Source organism: Sturnira hondurensis, unplaced genomic scaffold (assembly GCF_014824575.4).
Source record: "Sturnira hondurensis isolate 20B ecotype Veracruz unplaced genomic scaffold, ASM1482457v3 Scaffold0004136, whole genome shotgun sequence".
In the NCBI taxonomy this organism is placed as follows: domain Eukaryota; kingdom Metazoa; phylum Chordata; class Mammalia; order Chiroptera; family Phyllostomidae; genus Sturnira; species Sturnira hondurensis.
In genome coordinates, this window is record NW_028076767.1 from 45,116,349 (window position 1) to 45,139,743 (window position 23,395).

The 23,395-nt window shown below is 40.8% G+C and overlaps 1 protein-coding gene across 3 annotated transcripts in view; it reads right to left on the reverse strand.

The window, feature by feature from the left end:
• Nucleotides 1–23,395, reverse strand: part of KLHL23 (kelch like family member 23) — a 34,646-nt gene that overhangs the window by 3,743 nt on the left and 7,508 nt on the right. Inside the window, exons 1-3 of one of the 3 annotated variants that reach the window (XM_037044504.1) lie at nt 9,021–9,280; nt 6,936–8,150; nt 3,397–3,549 (exon numbers count right to left, since the gene is read on the reverse strand). In XM_037044504.1, the coding sequence (XP_036900399.1) occupies nt 3,397–3,549; nt 6,936–8,148 (1,366 nt within the window). In that variant the 5' untranslated portion in view covers nt 8,149–8,150; nt 9,021–9,280. Of the gene's footprint in view, nt 1–3,396; nt 3,550–6,935; nt 8,151–9,016; nt 9,281–23,395 lie in introns of those variants that run through there. The other 2 variants (XM_037044505.1, XM_037044503.1) reach the window with 2 other exon arrangements.

Here is a 23,395-nt window from a genome sequence, read left to right on the forward strand (position 1 = left end):
TCCTTACCTGAGCCATTCTTTAAGGCCTAAATCACAACAACCTACACCTGAAAGCTTCTAGGTTCTCCTTAAGTAGGCTTAAACTCTCTCTATCCTCAATTAGCACGTATTTGTAAGATTCTTGTGTTCCCAATTATGAATGTATATTTGCTACTAGATTCTGAGTTCTGACAGCAGTAAAAACTATCACTTAATCATCTCTGTATCTTTTTTAAAAAATTTAAAAATTTTTTTTACTGATTTTAGAGAGAGAAGAGGAGAGGGAGAGCAAGAGAAACATCGATCTGTCATCCCACTTATTTATGCATTCACTGGTTGAAAGGTGAATGCATAAACGGATCAAGCCCACAACCTTAGTGTATTGGGGCGATGCTCTAACCAATGGAGCTACCCAGCCAGGTCCATCTTTGCATCTTACTTAATAACTAGAATTTATTTTTCCCAAGGAAAGACCTCAATAAATATTATCTTCAATTTAATGGAATTATAGTCCCCTGTTTTTCAACTATACAAAACTTAAAGGCATTAAGTAAAAAAGATAACCCTTATATTATGTTTTAAAAATAAGTCATTTCTTTGTATTCTAAGCCATTTATCCATAAAGTAAAGTCAACACTGACATTGTATGTTCTTCGGGAGGTGCTCCGGAAAAGCTAAGAAGCACACCTTGCTATAACTCAGAGGGTGTAGATCCAAATGCCTCAGGGACGAGGAGTTACCAGACTAGGGAATGAAGTGGCCTAGGGGTAAAACCAACAAAGGGCACGGGCCCCCAGGCCTGTGACATGATGAGAATGGGTGAGAGTGTGGTGGCCCAGAGCACACAAGTCTCATCTGAAGGCCACAGCCACTACTTGGCCCCCCATGATTGCTGTCAGGAAGAAATGTGGTCCCAGGTCGCCAGGTCTGCCAATTTTTCCAAGGCCAGAAATCATGATTTTTATTGGACATCTCCTGAATTTTAACTATTGGTAACAAGTCCCTTAAAAAATATTTTAAACACTGCACGAACCAAACAGAAGATACCATTCAGGGTGCTAATTTGATAACTTTGTTTCCTTTATGACTTCAGAGAAAAGTCCAATGTAAATAAAAACTCTATAAGAGGATTTATACTGTAATTTAATATTTCTGATTGATTTTTCCATTTGTCATACTTTGGCTTAAATCTCATTGATTTTTTAGACTCTCTTTCAGAAAGTTATATGTAATTTGAACATGCTACGGGATTTTTAAAAAAGATTTTATTCATTGTTAGAGAGAGGGGAAGGGAGGGAGAAAGAGAGAGAGACATCAACGTGAGAGAGAAACATCACTCAGTTGCCTTGGGGACCAGGCTGCACCCCAGGCATGGGCCCTGAGAGGGAATCAACTGGCTACTTTCACTCTGCAGGACGGCACCCAACCAACGGAGCCATGCTAGCCAGGGAAGGATATTTATTTTTAAAAGAACCCCTTTATGAAATATGTACTACTTGCAATATAAATAACTACCCTCTAGTTTGTTAATCAGACTTTTCCTACACTGGATTTTCTTTGTGAAGCTAAGTCATTGTTTATACCTAACTCAGAAGGTTCAGTGAGGCTCAAAGGAGACAACAGTGTAGTTGTTGAGAGCATGGTGCTCCCAGGCAGATTGCCTGGGTTTAAACTTTTCAACAAGCACTAGCTGGCTGACCCTGGGCTATTTATTCACTATCTGTGTGCCTTAGATAATAGAAATAATACATGAGATAACAGTAGCACCTATTCAAACTCACAAGATTGCTGTGAGTTTTGAATGGATGAATACAAGTAAAATTATTGGCATAGTTAGTGCCTGGCACATAACTACTGAATTAATGTTAGCTATTACTCAACGTGAGCTATTATTATTATTTTCCCTTGTAACTTCAATGGTCAAATGGAAAGTGGTGGGAGTTGGAATAACACATTTGGGCTACTAAGAAAGACAGCCTACCCAGCCCGTGCTGTCATCCGAGCCAGGACAAGCCCATCCTGCACCGAGGTCTCTTTTCATGCACAGCCCATGTCCTAAGGAAATGCAGCACCTGGTCCAGGTATGCTCTACCTGGACTGTGAGATGACACGCATGACATACGGGGATTGGTAGCTGCGCTGGTCAAAACCCATAGAGTTTGCTCCTTAAGGAGAGGCGGATTGCTGAGTAGTCACAGCACTGCTCATGCAGTCAGACTGCCTGAACTGAATCCTGGTCTGTCACTTCCAGACTGCGTGACCTGGGCAAGGTTACTTACCCTTTTCTAAGCCTCCGTTTCCAAATATGTAACAGGGGTAAACAACACCTACTGACAGGGTTGTAGTTAGAATTTAAGGTAACACTACAAGCAAAGCGCTTAGTCAATACTCAGCCTATGAAAAGTGCTCAAGGTTAGCTCTTACTCTTACTCTCGCATGGTTCGAGCTTGTGAATTTTAGTTATGCTCTCCAGTACCCCACAGAGAAGCCTGATGCCATAAGGAAAACTACTCAAAGCGATGTGGTGATTTGGTGATACGAATCTTCCTTAATGAAAAACTGGAACATAAGGCATAACTGTAACAGGATGTAGCATATGCTTTCCCCAAGCTCTTCAAGGAGACATGCCAAAAAACGAGACACCACAGAAAGCAGGCGGTTCCCTGTGGGCAGACAACACATCCCCTTTATGATCGTTAAAGTTAGGGCCAACATAAGGCTCTGCGATTATAGCAATGAGTGCTTACTAGTTACTGAAACCCAGAAAGAGCATGCTTCTGAAAGAGAAAACCACCTCCTGCTGACCTGCATCAGCAGGTACCCTCCCCAACTACGGGATAGACCACTGCTTTCCACCTGTCTATAAAAATCGTTTTATATATAGCCCTGGCTGGTGTAGCTCAGTGGATTGAGCACGGGCCTGTGAAGCAAAGGGCCGCTGGTTCGATTCCCGGTCAGGGCACAAGCCTGGGTTGCAGGCCAGGTCCCCAGTAGGGGACACATGAGAGGCAACCACACATTGATGTTTCTCTCCCACTCTTTCTCCTTCCCTTCCCCTGTCTAAAATAAATAAATAAATAAATAAAATGAAATAAAATTAAATTGTTTTATATAATGCAAGTAAATGAAAGAAAGCACATAACAAAGGAATAGGAAACAAAAAAGAATCTAAGTGAAAACATTTTTAAAAAGAAACTACTTCTCTTAATCACAACAGCTTAAAATGTATGTTGTATAAAGGCATGAGGGAAAGCATTTGCAGACATGATCTAATCTGACTAATGTAAACTGTGATTACTGTTCCATGGACACATCCACATTTTGAGCCTTTTCTATTCCCACCCCTTTTTAGCCAGCTCTGCCATCATGCTGACAAGCTGTGTCACTACACATTCTCTTAAGACAGCCTGTTGTTACCTGGGTGTGGACTGGAGGTGACGAGGCTCCACTCGTTGATATCTGAGTTGTAGCTCTGGACCTTGTCGTAGGTGCAGCTTCCTCGGTAGCCACAGTGCCCACCGATGACGTAGATGACTTCATGCAAGACACAGGCAGTAGCATTTCCCACGCCTGTGTGTTAATTAAAATCACATCTTCAGATTGAGCTTTCATTCTGCTTTGCAACAAATATTATATTGTTTTTGCTATTACTGTTAGTAGACATAAGGCACTGTGCCAGGTGCTATGAGGGACGTTAGAATGAAAAAGAAAGTCTCCTTGCATTCTTTTAAAAGAGGATGAGACATTTACACAAATTGCTGTTACCCAGGGTACACAGCACTACTGTGGATGTGTGGACTGAGATGTTGCTTTTGACTAGGAAACTCATGCAAGAGGTGGCAAAATTTGACATGGGCTTTAGCAGGTAGGACTTTGGCAGGGAGAGATGAGAGGAAGCCACCCTGAGTGAGGGCAAGGTAAGTGCAAAGGCCTCCTGGCCAATTCAAGTAGCCGTTTGGATTGTGCCACCCTAGAAGGGAGGGTGGCACAGCTGGGGTTGTCCTGTGGGAATTAACGCTGGCAAGGTGAGACAGAACCACGTGGGAAAGTATCCTGATGCCTGACTAAGAAATCTGGACTTACTCCAGCAGGATTTTGAAGGTTTTTAAATAGAGGAAGGGAGGAACTACAAAGGCAGGAGGGTAGAACTGGTCCAGGTGCAGAGTGTTCAGTGCCTGAGTTAGGAGGGTCTTGGGTACAAGGGGGAGATGCACGGAGTCCAGAGACACCGGTAAAACAGAAGGGCCTTGACGACTCACTGAGTTGGAGACAAGACGGATTCTAGGGTCCCGATCTCAGAAAATTGGGAAACACTCATGCCACAGAAAAATGAGGAGGAAGAGAAAATGGTTTCAGCAGGGGAACAAGAATGATGAGGAGGCTCATTTTATTTGAAATGTCAGTTTAGTCTTTCAACCAACTTTTACTTAGCACTCTTACACTGTGGGTACAGCTCAATCCCCTTGTTTATTTCTACTCCAAAACAAAAGTGAGTTCATAAGCAGGGCAGTTATGATGAGGAGGAAGGTGGGGGGAGGAGTTCCTAAACAGCTATCTATTTATTTCTTCTCTGTAGCTCCCTCAACCAAAAAAGGAAATAAAATTGAAATTTGACTCTACCCAATTTAAGTTCTCATTACCAGGAAAAGTAACTAGTTCACTTCAGGGCTACAAAACAAACTTGGAAAAATAATGTTATCCTTTCGACATGAAAATGGGAAACTAAGAGTTCAGCATGAGTCCGATCACCAGAACTAGCCAGAACTAACTGACAAAGTGTTACCTTTCCTGGCATGATTAGATATAACCAGGAATCAAACCTTCAAGTTAAAGCATAAAACTTTCAAATTTCAGACCCAGCTGTTAGATGGGGGAGGACTTTGGCATATGAAAGTCGCCCATTCCTCTCAAGGCTCAATCAAGAACACATTCAGCTTTCTTTCACACTGGATATACCATTGCAGCATTTTATTTTCAGCAACCATTGCTTCAAATGATTTAACAAAATTTTAGTAAAGTAATACAGTTTCATCCTCAAAGAACTATACTGTTAGCTACAAAACCACTGAAACTTATCTCATCATTAAGAAACAGAGGTTGCCCGGACCAGTGTGGCTCAGCTGGTTGAATCATGGTCTCATAGACTGCAAGGTCATGGGTTCAATTCCCAGTCAGGGCACATGATGGTGTTGCAGGTTCAGTCCCTGGTTGGGGTGCATACAGGAGGCAAAAAAAATCAATGTTTCTCACATCGATGTTTCTCTTTCTCTCTGTCTCCCTCCCTCTCTCTCTAAAAGCAATGACCTTGGGTGAGGATGAAAGAACGAAGAAAGGAAGGAAGGTAGCAAGGAAGCAAGGAAAGAAACAAACAGAGGCAGCCCTGGCCTGGTAGCTCAATGGTTTGGGGCATCGTACCATACACCAAAAGTCTGCAGGTTATATTCCTGGTCATAGCACATACCTAGGTTGCAGGTTTGTAAAAGAGACAGACAGGACATTGAGAACCTCCTTGGAAATGGGACTGGGAATCAGTAAGTGGAAGTCATGTTCAGGTAGAGAGAAAAAAAAACAGAGCAAAAATAGCTGTGGGCTTTAAGCTACCTTCTGCCACCCCACCAACCAACCATTACTGAGCCTTTGGGCACTCAGAAGAGTGGTCATGATTTATTCTGCCCTCTCAAAGCTGACATGTTCTTCTATAATGATGCACACGACAACATGCCTAACACCAAGTACTTACCACTGTTCTGCACACTTCACATGCATAAATTCATTTAATCCTCTCAAAACCCTCACTACATAGTGTCACCCCCATTGTACAGATGGCAGAACTGGAGCTTGAGGAGAGTAAACAATCTGCCCAAGCTCACCAGCGAGTGCGTGGGAAGCTGGGACCTGGGCCCAGGCAGTGTGACTCCGGCAGCAGTGAGCCGGGTCACAAGCCTACTCCGCCTGTCAGGCTTCCTGCACATCGCTCAGGGGTCACACCGGGTCAGATTCCCACACCAGGTCAGATTCCCACACCCTGGCCAGTGTTAAAAAAGAAACAGAAAGGCCTGGGAAGAAACATTTGGGATAAAATGACACAAATTTGGTAACAATGCACCAATTGTTTTTGTGCAACTTCCCAGCACCAGTGAATAAATGTAATTAAGTAAGATTCCAATTTAACTCCACCCCCACCCCCACCCCCGCAGTGGAAGGGAAGGAGAGCAAGGCTAATCCAGTACCAAACAGCAGAAAATACAGTGTTTATCAGACAGATACTGAGACTCAATAGTATGCCTGGCTCTGGGGCCACATGAGGGGAGGGTATGGGATCTGTCCCTCTCTTTTAACACTATGAGACAAGACTTGAACCAAAAAAGCAGAGGTCACTTGTTTCTAGCTTTTGAGAGAATGTAATTTGTTACACCCCACAGGGACTGAAAGACCTTTTAATGAAAGGCCTTTTAAAAGAGAGAAAATCAACCCCTCCTTAAAAGAGAGAAAATCAGATGATGAGAGGAAAAAGCAGAATATTTAAAAGCAGAATAAAAAGGGGTTCAATTTCAAGAGCAAACCAATATAAATAAATAAGCACCAACTAATTAAATTACCCAGCTTTTTCTATTTAGCCTTTGACTTAAATGTAAATTTTTAAGACTTCAGTAAGGTCTAGGCTCAGAACAGGTTGTAGAGTAAGAACAAATTATACTGGTTTCTAATGTAAATATTTCTTCTTTAGCCTGAGTAGAGTATTCTAAGCATGAAAGTCTCAGACAAGTTAGGGACCACTATACTGTATTTTTACTTGGAACATTCTGCACGATATTATTTGTATAATCCACTACAGTTCCTAGATACCATTGCAAAGTGATAGATTCCTTTTCTAATCTATTAGATTTCTATTCCTTGAGGATAGACTCCTAACCACTAACACCTAAAAAATACAGAATAAGCATAACCGCACTTACCTTTAACCATGTTTGCGATGGGAACCCACTTCTCTTTTAACGGGTCGTAGAATTCAGCCTCTTCTGCAGGGGCCCCCTTTCTGTAGCCTCCCAAAGCATAGACACAGCCGCCCAGGGTGACTGCGCAGTGGTAATACCTGGCATTGAGCATCGGCAAGCCTTCTGTCCATTCATCGTTTTCACTGTTATAGATCCACACGGTGTCAAGAGCTTCTATGTTATCTGTCCTGTAACCCCCAGTAACATAAATGTTGGGTCCCAAACAGGTAACACCATAGCTCTCCCTAGTATAATCTGGTATTTCTGCTCCCTGAATCCAAACATTTGTCAAAGGATCCCATATGTGAACCTCTGATAAAGGGTGCCAGTAATAGCCTCCAATGATATACATGGTGGCTGTGGACCTCTGCGAAATCTCTTTATGCATGGGATTCAGGGCATTATATATTAGAGATCGTATCTTATTTTCTGTTAGTAGGCAGCTTCTTTGAAGGCCTAAAGCTGTTTTTAAATACACTGGGTCTATATCTATGTTGATATAGCTCAGTAGATTATACAGGCATTCAATTCGACTTTCTACATCATAAGCAGTCCACTTTATAACTGGCTCTATGATGGCTTCTTCTTTCCAAACACTGAGATTCTTTCTGGACAAGATAAAGACAAACTTTTCAAGGCTGATCTCCAGAAACTCTTCTTGTTGCCATACTTCCTTAAACCTTGAGCACAGAATTCTCTGAGATTCCTTCTCTAGTTCGGGACACATGTGAAATTCTGCAAAGGAGTGCATTCCAATACAGTTATCTATATCCAGGTGCCTTACCAGAAACTGCTCACAAGCTTTCTTTACCGAAAGGAACTGTAGCAGGTCTGCTGCTTCGAGCAGGCTTTGAACATTTCTTTTCGTTATTTCAATTTGGGAAGTGTATGCATAGTTGACAAGACCTTCCAAAATATCATGGTGGATGCCAGAGATTTTTATTTTATTTTTAAATTTTTCTTTCATGTCAGCTGTGAACATTGCCTTAAAATAATTGCTGCAAGCAGCTAAAACAGCTCGGTGACAATGGAAGATTATGCCTGAAGGACACTGAAGGGTAATATCAGTAAATAATCCATCCAAGTAAAATGTTTTGAATGCATCCAGAAAATCCACTGGATGTGCTGAATCCTTGAAAAGGTAAATATAATCTTCTTGTCCTTTTAGAGCCATGGCTGCAATAAATACGAAATAAATGTGTTTCAATTTTGCATATTACTTCAAATAATCAGTACTATCTATTCTAATCATTAGAATGATTAATTACTATCAAATATACTCCAAAACTAGACTAAGCTCAACATTCTAAATGCAAAATGTGGATGGACTATTTCATAAATGATGGTCAACTTAAATTCGGGGAGCTCGGGGCGTTAAAGCCGCCAAATTTTTCAACAGTCCTTTCTAGAGAAAAATAAGTGTTGATTTCCTGCTCCAATTACCCTGTCTCCAGTCGGTCCCGAGTAGGCGGCCCGAGAGGCATCCCACACTTGGCAAACCCTGCGGCCCAGGGGTCACCCGATTCAACCGAAGGGGCCGGCCTCTGTTCGATCCCTATTCAACCTTTCCCTTTTCAAGTTGCTTCGAGATGCCAAGATAGAGATGAACGAAATATATGGGACTAGAAGTTGTCTCGGAAAAGGGTAAAGGGCGTCTTTCCGCCGAAGAAAGATAAAGGAAAGCCCCGCGGCCGCGGCTCCCCAACTCCGGGCCCCCTCCTCCGCGGTGCCGCAGGGGTTCCCGCCCGCGGACCGCCCCGCCCCAGGGCCTGGAGCGGGGACTGGACTATAGGACGCCGCGCCTCCCCGCCGGCCCGGTGCCCAGGTCCCTCGCTCCCCGGTCGCCTCACAGGTGTGGGGAGGGCGCCGCGGGCGGCCCCGCGCTCAGCCCGGCCTCGCGCCCGCGCAGCCATTGTATCCGCGCCTTTGCCGCAGGCGCGCTCTGCGGGCGGCGCGGCCTCCGTCTCCCGCGCTCAGTCCTGCTCTCCCGCCGCCTGCCTCCCTCCTCCCTCTGCCCGCGGGCACTTGGGTCCGTAGCTCACCTACCTCCTGCGGCGGCTTCGGTTCGCTGCGCGGGCCCGGGGGTTAGCAGCGAGCGGAGGCGGAGGCGCCTCGGGACCCTCTGACCATCTTTGGAAGAGGCGCGGCTTAGGCTTTCTGCTAGTGCAGCTCCAGCCCACAACGGCTCCTATTTTGGTGCCCCAGCTGCTCCCGCCTCCAAACCAACAGCCCCCCGCGCGCTCCGGGCGCGGGGCCACATGCGGGAACTCCCAGGTGGCGGGGCCACTCGGCGGGCAGGGGCGGGCCGGACTGACCACGCGGCTGCGGCCCCTCCCAGGGGTGCCCCCCGCAGCAGGTGGGACGGCTTCCCGGAGAACCACCCCGCCTGGGCCGCCAGCTCTTCCCTCCGCTGGGGTCTGCCTCTCAAGCACATATACCCCTGAGCATTTGCTCTCCAAGACAAACTCTGTAGGTCAGAATTGAACATGGGAAACTAAGAGGGGGCTGGGAGGGGAGCGCCCTTTACCCTCCCTTCAGGAGCTCTCGCCAGACCCGGCCCTAATGGGGGAGGGGAAGAGAATGCAACAAAACTAAAGGTATGAGGTTGTCTTCAAAATGCCTTATGTAGCTGCAGCTTTCCTACGAACGCCACCCTGCCCCTAGCAGAGCACTCTGGAGGGAGCCCCTGGGGTTGATTTGCACACTGTGGGTTCATCTGGAGGCTTTGAGATAGACGGAGCAGCCAGGGCCAAGGGTTCAGGTTTCCGTACTTGAGCTGAGTAGCTGGAGTCACCAGTCTTCTTGGTGACAGCTGGTCCAATCACGTAAAGATAGATATCCATGTGCTACACAAGAAAGTTCATCTTTAAAAAAATTGGGTTTTAATTTATTGATTTTAGAGAGAGAGAGGAAGAGACACACACATAGAAAAACATCAATTTGTTGTTCCACTTCATTCACATCATTTGTTAGTTGATTCTTATATGTGCCCTGACCAGGGATGGAACCTGCAACCTCAGTGTATGGGGAGAATGCTCTAACCATCTGAGCTACTTGGCAAGGGCAGAAAGTTCACTGTCTTGTTCCAACAAAAGCCAGCATCAAATATTTTCATTTTTCATTCATTCTTTTATTTGTAGGATTTTATCAAGTCCCTGACCCTGGTAGTAGAGTGATGAATACAGCTGTCATGGAGTCTAGCCGTCTTAAGGGAGGAAGGACACTTGGATAAGAGGAACACCAGAGACCCAGCGTGTTTCTCAGAGTATGGTCTGAAAGACAGAATATACAAATGGACAATGGCCAGATTGTATATGACAACAGACCTCCTAAGGACATAAGCAGTCCAGGAAGCCAGACCACAACCTCTGCAGCAACTGGACCAGAACGGCACCATTGGTCAAGACTGCCAGCTTCCCTATTTTGACCCCTGCTTCCAACTCAGGACCACCAGAGGAAGCCAGATAGGCTTCTTAAAGGAATGACATAAAATACCTGCTGCTTCTAGTAGCCTGCCTCCAGATTTCCCAGGCCAGCAATCTCCAATTAGAACAGACCTAAGACCGTCCCCTTTTCTCTCTCTTATGTAAAGCTTTCCCATTGTTCTGCCTGTCTTTGCACCTCTGCCAAAGGCAAGTGTAGATGGCTGACTCTCTTGCTATAGCAAGATCTGAAAAAAAACCCTCAAAACCAAACAAATAGCTGTTTGTCTCATTTGGGCGATTTTAGCTTAGTTTCACACTAGTTATGCAGCACCCCACACCCACCAGCCCACATCCACCACCACCCCCTTCTTGGGAAAGGAGACCTAGGGATCTGTATTCTCATCAAAAGCATCATGTGATTTTTTGTTGTTGCAGTTAGAAGAATGTATGTTGGACCCAAAATGGAAGGAAAAACAAACATTTAAAATCCCAACATCTGGTAAACAGTTTAGTGGAGAAGGAAAGTAAATGAGATTTAGTTTCAGGCTTGAAGTTCATCTCTGTCATTTATCTAGCATGTAACTTTAAACAAGTTACTAACTCTCTCTGATCCTCAGTTTTCTGATCTGTAAAACACCCCCCAAATTCAATATTTTTTAACCTAACAAGGGTTTGGGGAAGATAAAATTACAAACACGAAGGCACTTAGAACATGGCATATAAATGTTAGCTGTTATAATGAAAGGATATTTGCAATCTCAATTTGGAAATTAGCATATTAACATTTCTTCAAAAATTTATGCACTTTGACCCTGGCTGGCGTAGTTCAGTGGATTGAGCGTGGGCTTCGAACCAAAGGGCCGCAGGTTTGATTCCCAGTCAGGGCACATGCCTGGGTTGTGGGGCTAGGTCCCCAGTTTGGGGCATGCAAGAGGCAACCACACGTTGATATTTCTCTCCCTCTCTTTCTCCTTCCCTTCCCCTCCCTCTAAAAATAAATAGATAAATAAATTTTAAAAACTTTATGAACTTTGTACTTAATTGTAATTGTGGAGTTTGTCTTTCATAACCAATAGTGATGTTACTATTGGCATTGTCATTCAAGGACAAGGTTGTGACTGAAGATAAGGCATTCTTTCCATGTTTGTCACTGAAGTGTGGCGATGGCCATTTGTGGCTATGACGGCAAGTTTGATGTGCAGTAAGCGTTACAGGTTCCAGCTAACTCAGAGTAGGGGCTTCTGGAACCATAGCTGCATGTGACAGAGGATTCTTGAATAATAGAATTTACTATTTTCGTTTGTACAGAGTTATTTCAGATCGCTGCATAGACAGACCGATGAAAACTTTTGCTTCCTTTGCCCAATGTTCCCTAGTTGTGAATTATTGCTTCATAGTGTATATCGGTTGTATGTCAATTTTTTAAAAAAGACCCCCCAAAACGTGTACATTAGACTCCTTCAACTTGCCAAGAGAAGAGAGGGTCCTCAAGGGTATTGCCAGCGGTTCCTCTTTCCCACGTGCTTTATTAAAGAGACCATTGCAGATGCTTATATATGTGATGCACTCAGAAACATATAATTAGCCTTCATAAGTTAAATAAATTAATGACACTGCTCAAGAAAACAAGTGTGCCATCTGTGAATCCAAGTCTTAAGGAGATGACACATAAACAACGCTTGGCAGATATTAAGCTTGGCATGGAGTTAGATGCTATTTGACATCACACTTGCTTTTCAAAAGACACTTGGCTTCTAAAAATAACAATTTTATTTATTTGTTCATTTTTTTTACCTGCTTAGTACATCTTCCCACCAAGTATATTTGTGTCTTTAAATGTTTGATATGCTAATTGTGTATAATTAACAGTGTGTGTAAATGGCAGATACATACAGGAAATTTTGTATACTTCATTTACATACTGAATTAAACAAGTTGCTGTTAAGTAAAAAAAAATAGTGAGTATAATTTATAAGGCCACAATATACAGCTGTGTAGGTCACCCATGGCACAATTCCAGCTCACTCCATTCATGCAGAGTGCAACATGAACTCTCTACAGTACACAATCAGCACAGGTATATGTGGCTGTCTGGGAGCTCATAAGTCTCAGAAAAGCCTTTTTAGTTTGCTTCCTGGAAATTTTTCATTTTTTAAAATATAAATTAGTCCAGTACCCTGAGGCAGACTCTGGTTAGTAGGTTCTGTGTTTTGTGGCTGCGACGAACAAATTCACTCGGATAACAGAAATCCTGTGCAGAAAAAGGGATAGCTTGGTGGCTCTCTAAGTGAGAGAAGGCCCTGACCCCTGCCTGGACAGGCTTTTATTGCTTTTCTGGGTACATTACATCAAGGATGGTCCTCATTTACTGTTCACAGTTTTGCTTTAGGTGACTACCTTTTACGGATAACAAAGAAAATAATGTTACTAATTACTTCAAAGAAAAGGATGTTTGCAAATCAAGGGGAAAAGTGGTTGAACTGGTTACACTCCATACTTGGGAGATTTAGCACAGATTTTAGGAAGTTACTTTAAAGATACGCAGTAAACATTTTCTGCCTCAGTTCAGGGTGAGGGAGTTCTAGCAAAAAGCAAGCCTCAAAGCAGCCTAGGTACCATGCAGACCTGATCCCCCAAAGGAAAACCGATCCATGCGCCTGGCTCCTGTGTGCTGACTCGCTCCCCGCAGGTTTTCCAAATCAGGAGCTGGGCTACATTCACCATGCCACATAGATAGGTTCCCTATAGTACCCACTTGGCACCATGCATAGTTATTACAATATCACTGACTATATTCCCTATGCTATACTCTACATTCCTGTGACTATTTAGTAACCACCAATTTGTACTTCTTAGTTCCTTTGTCTTAATCACTCAGCCCCCCAAACTTCCTCCCCTCTGGCATCCATCAGTCTGTTGTCTGAATCTATGAGTCTGTTTCTGTTTTGTCATTTATTTTGTTCCTTAGATTCCACATACAAGGGAAATCATATGGTATCTGTCCATAATACCCTCTAGGCCCACCCATGTTGTTGCAAATAATAAAATTTCATTCTTTTTTACTAGTCAAGTAATATTCCATTGTAATATGTATCAATTCTTTATCCAATCATCTATTGATAACCACATCGGTTGCTTCCATATCTTGGCTATTGAAAATAATGCTGCAATGAACATAGGGGTGCACATATCTTTTCAGAATAGTGTTTTGGATATCTTTGGATAAATGCCCAGAAGTGGAATTGTTCGGTCATAAGGTAGTTCTACTTTTAATTTTTTGAGGAACCTCCATATTGCTTTCCATGGTGTCTGTATCAATTTGCAATCTCACCAACAGTACACGAGGGTTCTTCTTCCTCCACATCCTCACCAACACTTGTTGTTTGTGGATTTATTGATGACGACCCTTCTATAAGGTGTGAGGTGATATCTCATACTTTTAATTGACATTTCTCTGATTATTAGTGATATTGAGCAATTTTCATTTGTTTGTTGGCCACCTGTATGTGCTCCTCGTCAAGTGTCTATTCAGATCCTCTGCCCACTTTTCAGCTGGATTGTGTTTTTGGTGTTGAATTGTATGAGTTCTTTACAAATTTTAGGTATTAACCAGATGTATCATTGGCAAATATTTTCTTCCATTCAGTAAGTTGTCTTTTTGTATTGTTGATGGGTTCTTTTGTTGTGCAAAACTTTTACTTTGATGTAATCCCATTTGTTTATTTTTTCTTTTGGTTCCCTTGCCTAGAGGAAATATATAAGAAAAATACTACTAAGAGCAATGCTAGAGGGTTCACTGCTTATGTTTTCTTTTAGGAGTTTTATAGTGTTGGTCCTTACATTTAAGCCTATAATCCATTTTGAATTTATTCTTGTATATAATGTAAGAAGGCAATCCAATTTCATTTTTTGCATGTATCTGTCCAATTTTCCCAACACCATTGATTTAATATACCATCTTTACCCCATTGTACAGTATGTTCTTGCATTCTTTATTATATATTAATTGACCACATAGGCATGGGTTTATTTCTGAGCTCTCTGTTCTGTTCCATTGATCTATGTATCTGTGTTTATCCCAGTACCATGCTGTTTTGATTACTATAGCCTTGTAGAATCATTTGGTATCGGGTAGTGTGATACCTCTAACTTTGTCCTTATTTCTCAAGATTGCTGTGGCTATTCAGGGTCTTTTGTGGTTCCATATAAATTGTAGGATTATTTTTTCTACTTCTGTGAAAAATGTCATCCGTATTTTGATAGGGATTGCATTGATTTATGGATGACTTTGGCTAGTATGGACATTTTAATGTTGTTAATTCTTCCTCTCCATGAGCATTGGACATGCTTCTGTTTATTAGTATCTAACTCAGTTTCTAAGAAAGTAAATATTCTAATGACTGGGTAACAAGTACTTTTACAAGTCAGAAGGTTTCCAACTCCTTGTTTTCAATAAAAGTTAAAGAGCATTTTAGACAAATACTTTGGAAAGAGTCCACAAAATGAGTGGCACTTCTGTAATAAAATTTCTCTCATTCCCATCTACTTGTGTCTTGTGAACACTTTCTCAGGGATTACATATAGAGAAAATAAAAACAGGAGTATCATTGATCCAAAACTCTTATTCCAATAGTAGGCAATACTCAGCCAGAGATACATACTCTAAATCAGCATTTTTCAATGAGTGCACCACAAGAACTTTTAAAGCCTGTGCTACCTGACTATTGAGTCAGGGGCACTGACCTCTTTTTCCCACATTTTCAAATAAAAAAAATGACACAATCAACACAATAGCTATATGATTTGAATGAATCAAAATTATACCCATTCTTGTCAGGTTGGCAAAAAATATGTTTTGGTGTGCTGCAGGATTTTAGTAATTAGTTTATGTGTTACATGAGATTTTTAAAAAGTTAGTCTAAATGAAAAGAAAACAGCTGAATTCATCAGATTGAAATAACTTTTGATAAATTTTTATTTGGTTTAATTTATGTTGTTTAATAAATTATAATAATTGCAACATTAATAAGCCCATTTTTTTTACTACTTAAGAATCAAGGCACCAGTCCAGGTTGCTCAGTTGGCTAAAGCACTGTCCCTAACACCTAGGTTATGGGTTCGATCTCCGATCAGGGCACATACGAGAAGCAACCAATACATAAATAAATGGAACAAAAAAATTGATGTTTCTCTCTTTCTCTGTAAAATCAGTAAATAATTTTTAAAATTTAAAATGCACAAAGGCCATAAAATATTTAAAATTTTAATTTATGTACATTTTTGTTGCAAAGAAGTTTAAGAGATCATTAATACAAGATTTTCGAGTATAAAAATATTTAGACAATCTTTTCTTTGAATGATTCCAACATACATTAATTTCAGCTACCATGGTTAGGTTATATAACACCAATACCTAAAGAGGATTCAAATTTCAATTACTATGGCATATTAACTGTAATTTCATAAAACACACATTTTTCCCATAGCTCTTCAGTCCACAGATCACTACATAAATAACAGATGAGCATCCTGATCAGTGACCAAGCATGCCTCTTATTTCAAAATTGTTGGTGTCAGGTCACTGTACATTTGCTATTCAGTTCACATCGAGACAACAAAGCTTATAGTTATCTTATGTTCTTGTCCACCAGTGATAAGTGTAAGCACATTTTACAAAAACAGGTCATCGGCAGAGGGCATGGACCAACAAAAATGAAAGTTAGCAAAGCAATGAAAAGTAGCAATGCTGCAAGAGAAGTTTGAATTGAACACAGTGACGCCCTACAGGAAGCGGCTGCCCACGGAAATACAACGCTGCCGCCATGAGGGAGGCTGTATAGGCAGCCAGCGGAATTTGGTGCAAGCGAAGATCTGTGGCTTAAGTGAGGAAGGTAGCTAACAAAAGCAATAAAGGTATTCCATAAGAAGCGATGCTGGCAAAGAACACTAAAGAAACTCTTAGAGATACTACATGACATTGAGAGTACAAAAGATAAAATGTTGGAAGTTGATCCAAACCTAGGAGTGTGGCAACTTACCAAGGCATAGGAAAATGGTTGCTCCATATTGTAAGTTATATAACAAAAAGAAGGTAACTCTTCTTATTACAGTGGTACCTCAGTTCTCAAACTTAATTTGTTCTGGAAAACTGTTTGAGAAGCAATTTGTTCAAAAATTGAATCTCCTTTGTCTCCTGAGAGACACGTGACTGGTCATACAGGTGTTCCCATGAAGGGGTTGTTGGGTAGAGAACTGAGATCCACAGTCTTGTCAGACAACCAAGACACTTTTTCCGTGAACAACTTGGTTGAGCCCTGGCTGGTGTAGCTCAGTGGATTGAGCGCAGGCCTGTGAACCAAAGGATTGCGATTTGGTTCCCAGTCAGGGCACATGCCTGGGTTGCAGGCCAGTTCCCAGCAGGGGGCGCACAAGAGGCAACCCTACGTTGATATTTCTCTCCCTCTCTCCTTCCCTTCCCCTCTAAAGATAAATAAATAAAATCTTTTTTTAAAAGCCCACAGCTCACATCACACTCAATTGTGAAAAGCTGAAACCTTAAAAAAAAAACCCAACTTGGTTGAGAACTCAATTGTTTAAGAACCAACATTTGAATGTACTTATTCAGTTTTTTACAAAGAGATAAAGTACATTAATTCTCAGTATTTATAATTGTAGTGCTCTAAGTGGATATGGTGTTACTATGTTTTCCTTTTCCTATACATTTATAACTGACAGTAATAGAGTTTTTAGTGTTCCAACAAAAAAAAATTAAAGGTCACAGGACAATGATAATTTTTCCCACTGATTATTAAGATTACTTTGCATGGTAATCTTGCATGGTCATTTTTATGGTCCTGAATTACCGTGCAAAGTGAAGACTACCTGTACTTTCAACATGACAACACTTTCTGGGAGAAGTGGAACAGAAATATGAGATTAAAAAGAAAAGGGAATGAGATAAAAATTTCCCACTGTTAAAGAACAACTTGTCAATTCTCAGTCAGGGCACATGCTTGGGTTGCAGGCCAGGTCCTGCAGGAAACTCACGAGAGGCAACCATACATTGGTATTTCTCTCCCTCTCTCCTTCCCTTCCCCTCTAAAGATAAATAAATAAAATTTTAAAAAAAGAAAAAAGAAAAAAAGAAGAACAACTTGTTTATGTATTTTCACCTATTTTTAATGAATGATGGTCAGTTTCAAATTCCTATAGGTAGCTTTTACTAAATATACTTAAAAGAGTTATTTTAATACCTATTAAAGAATCATTATTTACAATGTGTTAGAAATTACAACTTTGGCAAATATTTGAACTTATGATGAAAAGTTTTCAATATCAATCTGAAAGTGTGGAAGTGAGTATAGGTTTTTAAAGTTATTCTGGGGGTACTTGTTCAAAAAACATGAAAGACCACTGGTCTAGTCCCAAAACAGAAACTAGCCTACTACTCTTTGGTGGGGGGAGGGTCATTTAAAAAATAGCCATTTACCCCTAGCTGTCATAGCTCAGTGGATTGAGTGCAGGCCTGCGAACCAAAGGATCACGGTTTGATTCCCAGTCAGGGCACACGCCTGGGTTGCAGGCCAGTTTCCAGCAGGGGACTCATGAGAGGCAACCATACATTGATATTTTTCTCCCTCTCTCCCTCCTTTCCCCTCTAAAGATAAATAAATAAATAATTTTAAAAAACTAGCCATTTACTGAGAATATTTTTGTGTGCCTCAATTAGCATTAAATTCCAGATAAAAATTAATATAAGACAGAGGATCATAAACCAGGACTTTCTTCAACTACAAGCAATAGAAACTCAATTCTTTCAGTGAGAAAAGAATAATAACTTTGGCTTAAATAAACCCAGAAAGCCTGACATTCTTAAGTGAGTTAACTATTAAAATTCTCAAAGACTCCCTTTCCCTGACTCATGTGGGCAGTGGGTTGCGCATCATACTGCAAAGCGAAAGGTTACTAATTCCATTCCCTCTCAGGGCACATGCCTGGGCCGTGGGTTCGGTTCCCGATCAGGGTGCATGCAAGAGGCAACCAGTCGATGTTTATCTTTCATATCTATGTTTCTCTCCCTCTCTCCCTCTTCACTCCCTTCCACTCTCTCTCTAAAAATAAATAAATAAATAAATTTTAAAAACCTCTTAAGGACTCCCTATCTCATTCAATAAAAGCTGTAGTATTTACAGATCCTGCCTCCTGGAGCCCCACCCCAGCCCTGCTTCTGTGTTGCCAGGAACTACTCCCACTCTGGTTTTACTACTAGCTGTTCCTTTCACCTGTACTGCTCTTTTCCCAGCTACTACTGCCTGACCTGCTTCCTCACCTCCATCAGGTGGGTTTTTTCCCCTCAAATACCACCTTCCTAGTAAGGCTTCCTTTTATCAATCTGTTTAAAATGATCTCCCTACTGCACCTGCCATTCACCATGTCCCTTCCCTCTGTTTTAATATATAGTACTTATTAGCATCTATAATTTGATGTATTTTGCTGATTGATAAGTTTATTGTGATTTCTCCCACTACAATGTAAGCTTTACGATAACAGTGATTTTTTATCTGTTTTGTTCACAGTTATTTCCCTAGTTCATTCCTGTATCCCCAGAACACTGTCTGCCACATAACAGGTGATCAATAAATATGATTTGTGGTATAAATGAAAATGTGAATGGATTAAAAGTAAGACTTTCAGAATTTTTTTGAAAAACATGTTCTATTTTGCCCTACCCAGTGTGGCTCAGTTGGTTGGGCATCATCCTGTAAACTGAAAAGTCACGAGTTCAATTCCCAGTCAGGGCACATGCCCAGGTTACATGCGGGTTCCATCCCCAGTGCTGATGGATGTTTCTCTCTCACACTCATGTTTCCCTCCCTCTCTTCCTCCCTCCATTCCCTTCTTTCTAAAATCAATAAGTATATCCTTGGGTGAGGACTGAAAACAATGCTCAATTTCTTTAAATTACATATATATGACTTAATCCACAGATATTGCCCTTCTGCAGCATATGGCTTGAATTTTCTGTTTTTCTTTTCTTCTTTTTTTTTTTTTGTGCGTGTTTCCATTTCAAATTCAAAGTGTCTGGTTTATCTATCCTTTCTTTTCGTTCTCTCTGACATCACTCTTTTCAGGCCTTTACCACTTCTCCCTTGGCTTACTGCAAGACTTTTCTGTTAGTTTCTCCCTCTTTCTCCCAAGCTGTTCACCATGTTTATCCTCCCTAAACACCTTTCTTCACATCACTCCCCTTCACTCATCAATTGATTAGCTTTCAAACCTATCCATAAAGGAGCCAAATCCCACTTACAAGCTTTATTCCTCTACTTCCGACTTTCAATCCTTAACTTCTTTCATCAGGCCAGCCGCCTCATCACTACCCTGTGACTGCCGTGCTCCCTCCCACTTTACTCCCCTGCACCTGGGAAGCTCTATCAAGCCCTTCATCTCTGTCCTAATCCTTTCAATCCTTTGAGGTGTAGATCACAATCCACCTCTTTCAAAAATCTTCTCTGATGTCACATCAATCGACTGAGTACAAAACACAGTTCTTGCTATACGGTCATCTATTCTTTCCTTGACCTAAGTACCTTCTGTTTCTGCTGATCACTGAGACACTTTATGAAACACGTGCTGGTATTTTAAGTTACATGTGTACATTTCCCCCTACCTCTTCAATCCAATTGTAAGTTCTTTGAAGGGCATCATTCTTTGTAAGACATAGTCTACACTTCGCATCCTTCCACAGGTTTCTGTTCTGTTTTGATTTTTTTCTCCCTAGTAAGTATCCCCAAATATTTTTAACTTGATTTTAATTTATTTTTATAAAAAACAAAAATATTTGTTGAATGAGGTATTTTAGCTCTCAAAATTGTACAGTAAGATCTTTCTTTAGACTTAAATGTGAAAAGGGCATTGTTCAAAGATCCCTGATAAAAATATACTTTCATATTGAACAGAGGATAATAAAATGTCAATATTTTTACTAGCTGTTTAAATATATAACTGAAAATTTGTTAATTAAATACAAAAGACAAACTAATGTTTTACTAAGTAGGATCTTCCATAAATGGGAGTTCCTAAGAATTTCTGCATCAGGAAATATCCGTGTTAGTATTCTGTTTCCATATGAACCACCATCCACAGACATCGGTCTCCATGACACAAACAAGGATAGATTTAGCTTTTGGCCTAGAATATATTACTCCATAAGCCTTTACAAAGCATATCAAAAAGACTTGTCTACAACAGAGCTATCACACTGTCTATCTAAAAAAGAAACTCAACAGAGTGCACAAAAAGCCACAGTATCAGCTGAAAGAGTTGAGTCGATTCCCTACAACTGGTCTCTTCTGAAGATGTGCTGTGGGGTTATTAGGTCAGTAAAGAACTCTTCCTCTTATCCTCTGAAAAAAGAGTGTATCTGATAATAGGGAGAGTGAAGTGGCTATAAATTCCAGTCTCACTCACAGTACTAATGGAGCCAGCCTCTCTGCCCTGTATGGTGCCCAACTGCTGTATGAGTGGGGTCTTGGAGCAGCTTATGAGACCATAAGGGAAGGTGTTCTCTAATACTTCTTCAGGGCTAGTATAACCTAGGAGCTAGAAAATCCAAAAATGTTATGAAAGTAAATAAGCATGTGGGCATATTACAGATAACATTTTTAAAAAGTAGACTTAAGATGTAATTATAATTTGCACTATAGAAGATTTGAACTAAAAGTTGTGTACCACAATACATGTAACACCTAAGCAGGAAAAAAGCCTAATATGTATCTTATACAGGAAGGATGTGATTAAGTTAGACATCAAAAATATTTTTTAAACATTCAGATGCTGATTGCTATTCTGTGATGAGGCTATGGACTTGGAAATTGCGATAAGGAAATTTTGGCGATAAGGAAATTTTTACATGGGGAAAAATATTCTGGATCTGTAGCTTTAAGAGTAGCGGTATTTAGTATGTACAACTGCTATACCTTCACTTGGTCCCCATTTTCTCTGTGTTCTGGGCCTGACAAATTATGCAGTCAGTCTTGTCTGGGCTACTCAGCTCTGGCCCATTCACTAATAGAGAGTTGTGGGGTGTGCTCTCTCAGGAAGTTTCTTTAAATTTGCTTATCTTTTTTTAAAGTACAATCATATTATAAAAATTACAAAATAGATTACCAGAAAAATCAAATTACCCTGAAAACTCTCAAAAGCAGAAACATTTTAATTAGCACCTCTTTATACATCATAAGCTGTTTGGTGTCTAGTCAGAAGAATAAAAAGCAGGCCCTGGCTGAATAGTTCAGTTGGTCAGAACATTGTCCTCACACTCCAAGGCTATGGGTTTGATCCTTGGTCAGGGCACACACAGGAATCAACCAATGAATGCATAAATAAGTGGAACAACAAATCAGTGCATGTCTCTGTTTCTCTAAAAATCAATAATACATTTTTAAAAATGATTTCTTACTTTATTAGTATAGTATAAATTGTCAAACATGATTAAAAAAAGCTGTGCATGTGAAAAGTGGACAATTACTTGAGAGATGGTATTAGCTATTGTATTAATTTTCTATTGCTATATAACAAATCTCCACAAATTTAGCAATTTAAAACAACACGATACCGTATTTTTAGGACTATAAGACGCACTGGACCATAAGACGCACCTAGGTTTTAGAGGAAAGTAAAAAATTTTTTGAAGCAAAAAATGTGGTAAAATATTCAATAACATAAATAACTTAGGCCACCGCTCTCCCCGCACCGCCCCGTACAGGGAGCCAGGTAAGCTGCATTTGGACTATAAGACACACCCTCCTTTCCTCCCAAATCGGGGTGGCGGGGGTGGTGGTGCGTCTTGTTGTCCAGAAAAAGGGTACATTATCTCACAGTTCTTGCAGGTCAGAAATCTGGGCACAGTGAGACTGGGTTCTCTGCTTAGGGTCTCGCCAGGCTGAAATCCAGCTGTCAATCTGGGCTGTGCTTCTCATCTAGGTCCTATCCAAGCTCACGTGGTTGCTGGTAGAATTCATTTCATTGCAGTTATTGTAGGAGTAAAGTCCCTGGGTTTTTGTTGGCTGTCAACCAGGGGTGGTTCTGGGCCAGAGGCTGTCCACATTCCTTACTACACACCTCCTTCCATCTTGAAACCAGTAATGGTATGTTGAGTCTTGCCTTGTGCCTGAATCACTGACTTCCTATTCTGCTACCAGCCAGGAAAACTCTCTTGCTTTTAAAGGGCTCAGGTGCTTAGGTCAGGTCTACCCAGATAATCTCCCTACTGTAAAGTATAACCTGATCACAGCATTAAAATACATCAAGTTCACAGAACTGGGGATTAGCCATGGCATGTACACCAGGGAGTGGGAAATTTCAGGGGCCATTTTAGAATTCCACCTACCAGCACAGGAGATTCCCTCTTCTCTGCCCAATCCTATTATGACTTCAATATTTAAGTCTTTTTCAATTCACATTTAACACTACCATGTTTATTTTATAAGCTCACATTCCAGTATAGTAAAAAATAGCCATGAATAACTTGCTTATCACTGGGAGAAACATACGGATTCTTTTGTTCACAAAGGAAAAATTTTGGAGAACAAGAATCTTAAATTTTAGTAAACCTAATTAGCATGTATCAATATATGTTTCATTAAATCTAATGCAATCTAATGTAATAATCAATATTTTAGGTGCTTACATATAAAAATTAGGACCCAATTATATAGAAATAAGCAAACATAAGATTTAGAAAAAATTAACACAATGCAAACAATAATTGTCATAAATATAGCACTATTATATTCCCCATATATGAAGTACTCAGAAAAATAAAAACACAAGACCCTCTAGATAAATAAGAACATAACCAGACATTTTTTAAAAGGAAATAGAAATGACTTAGTCAAGTTGGACCTCCCTAAATTTACATTTATTGAGTGCATATAACTCTTGTGAGGTGCTCGCATATGTGACAAGTGCAGGGCTGCTGTTCGGGTACAGGCACTT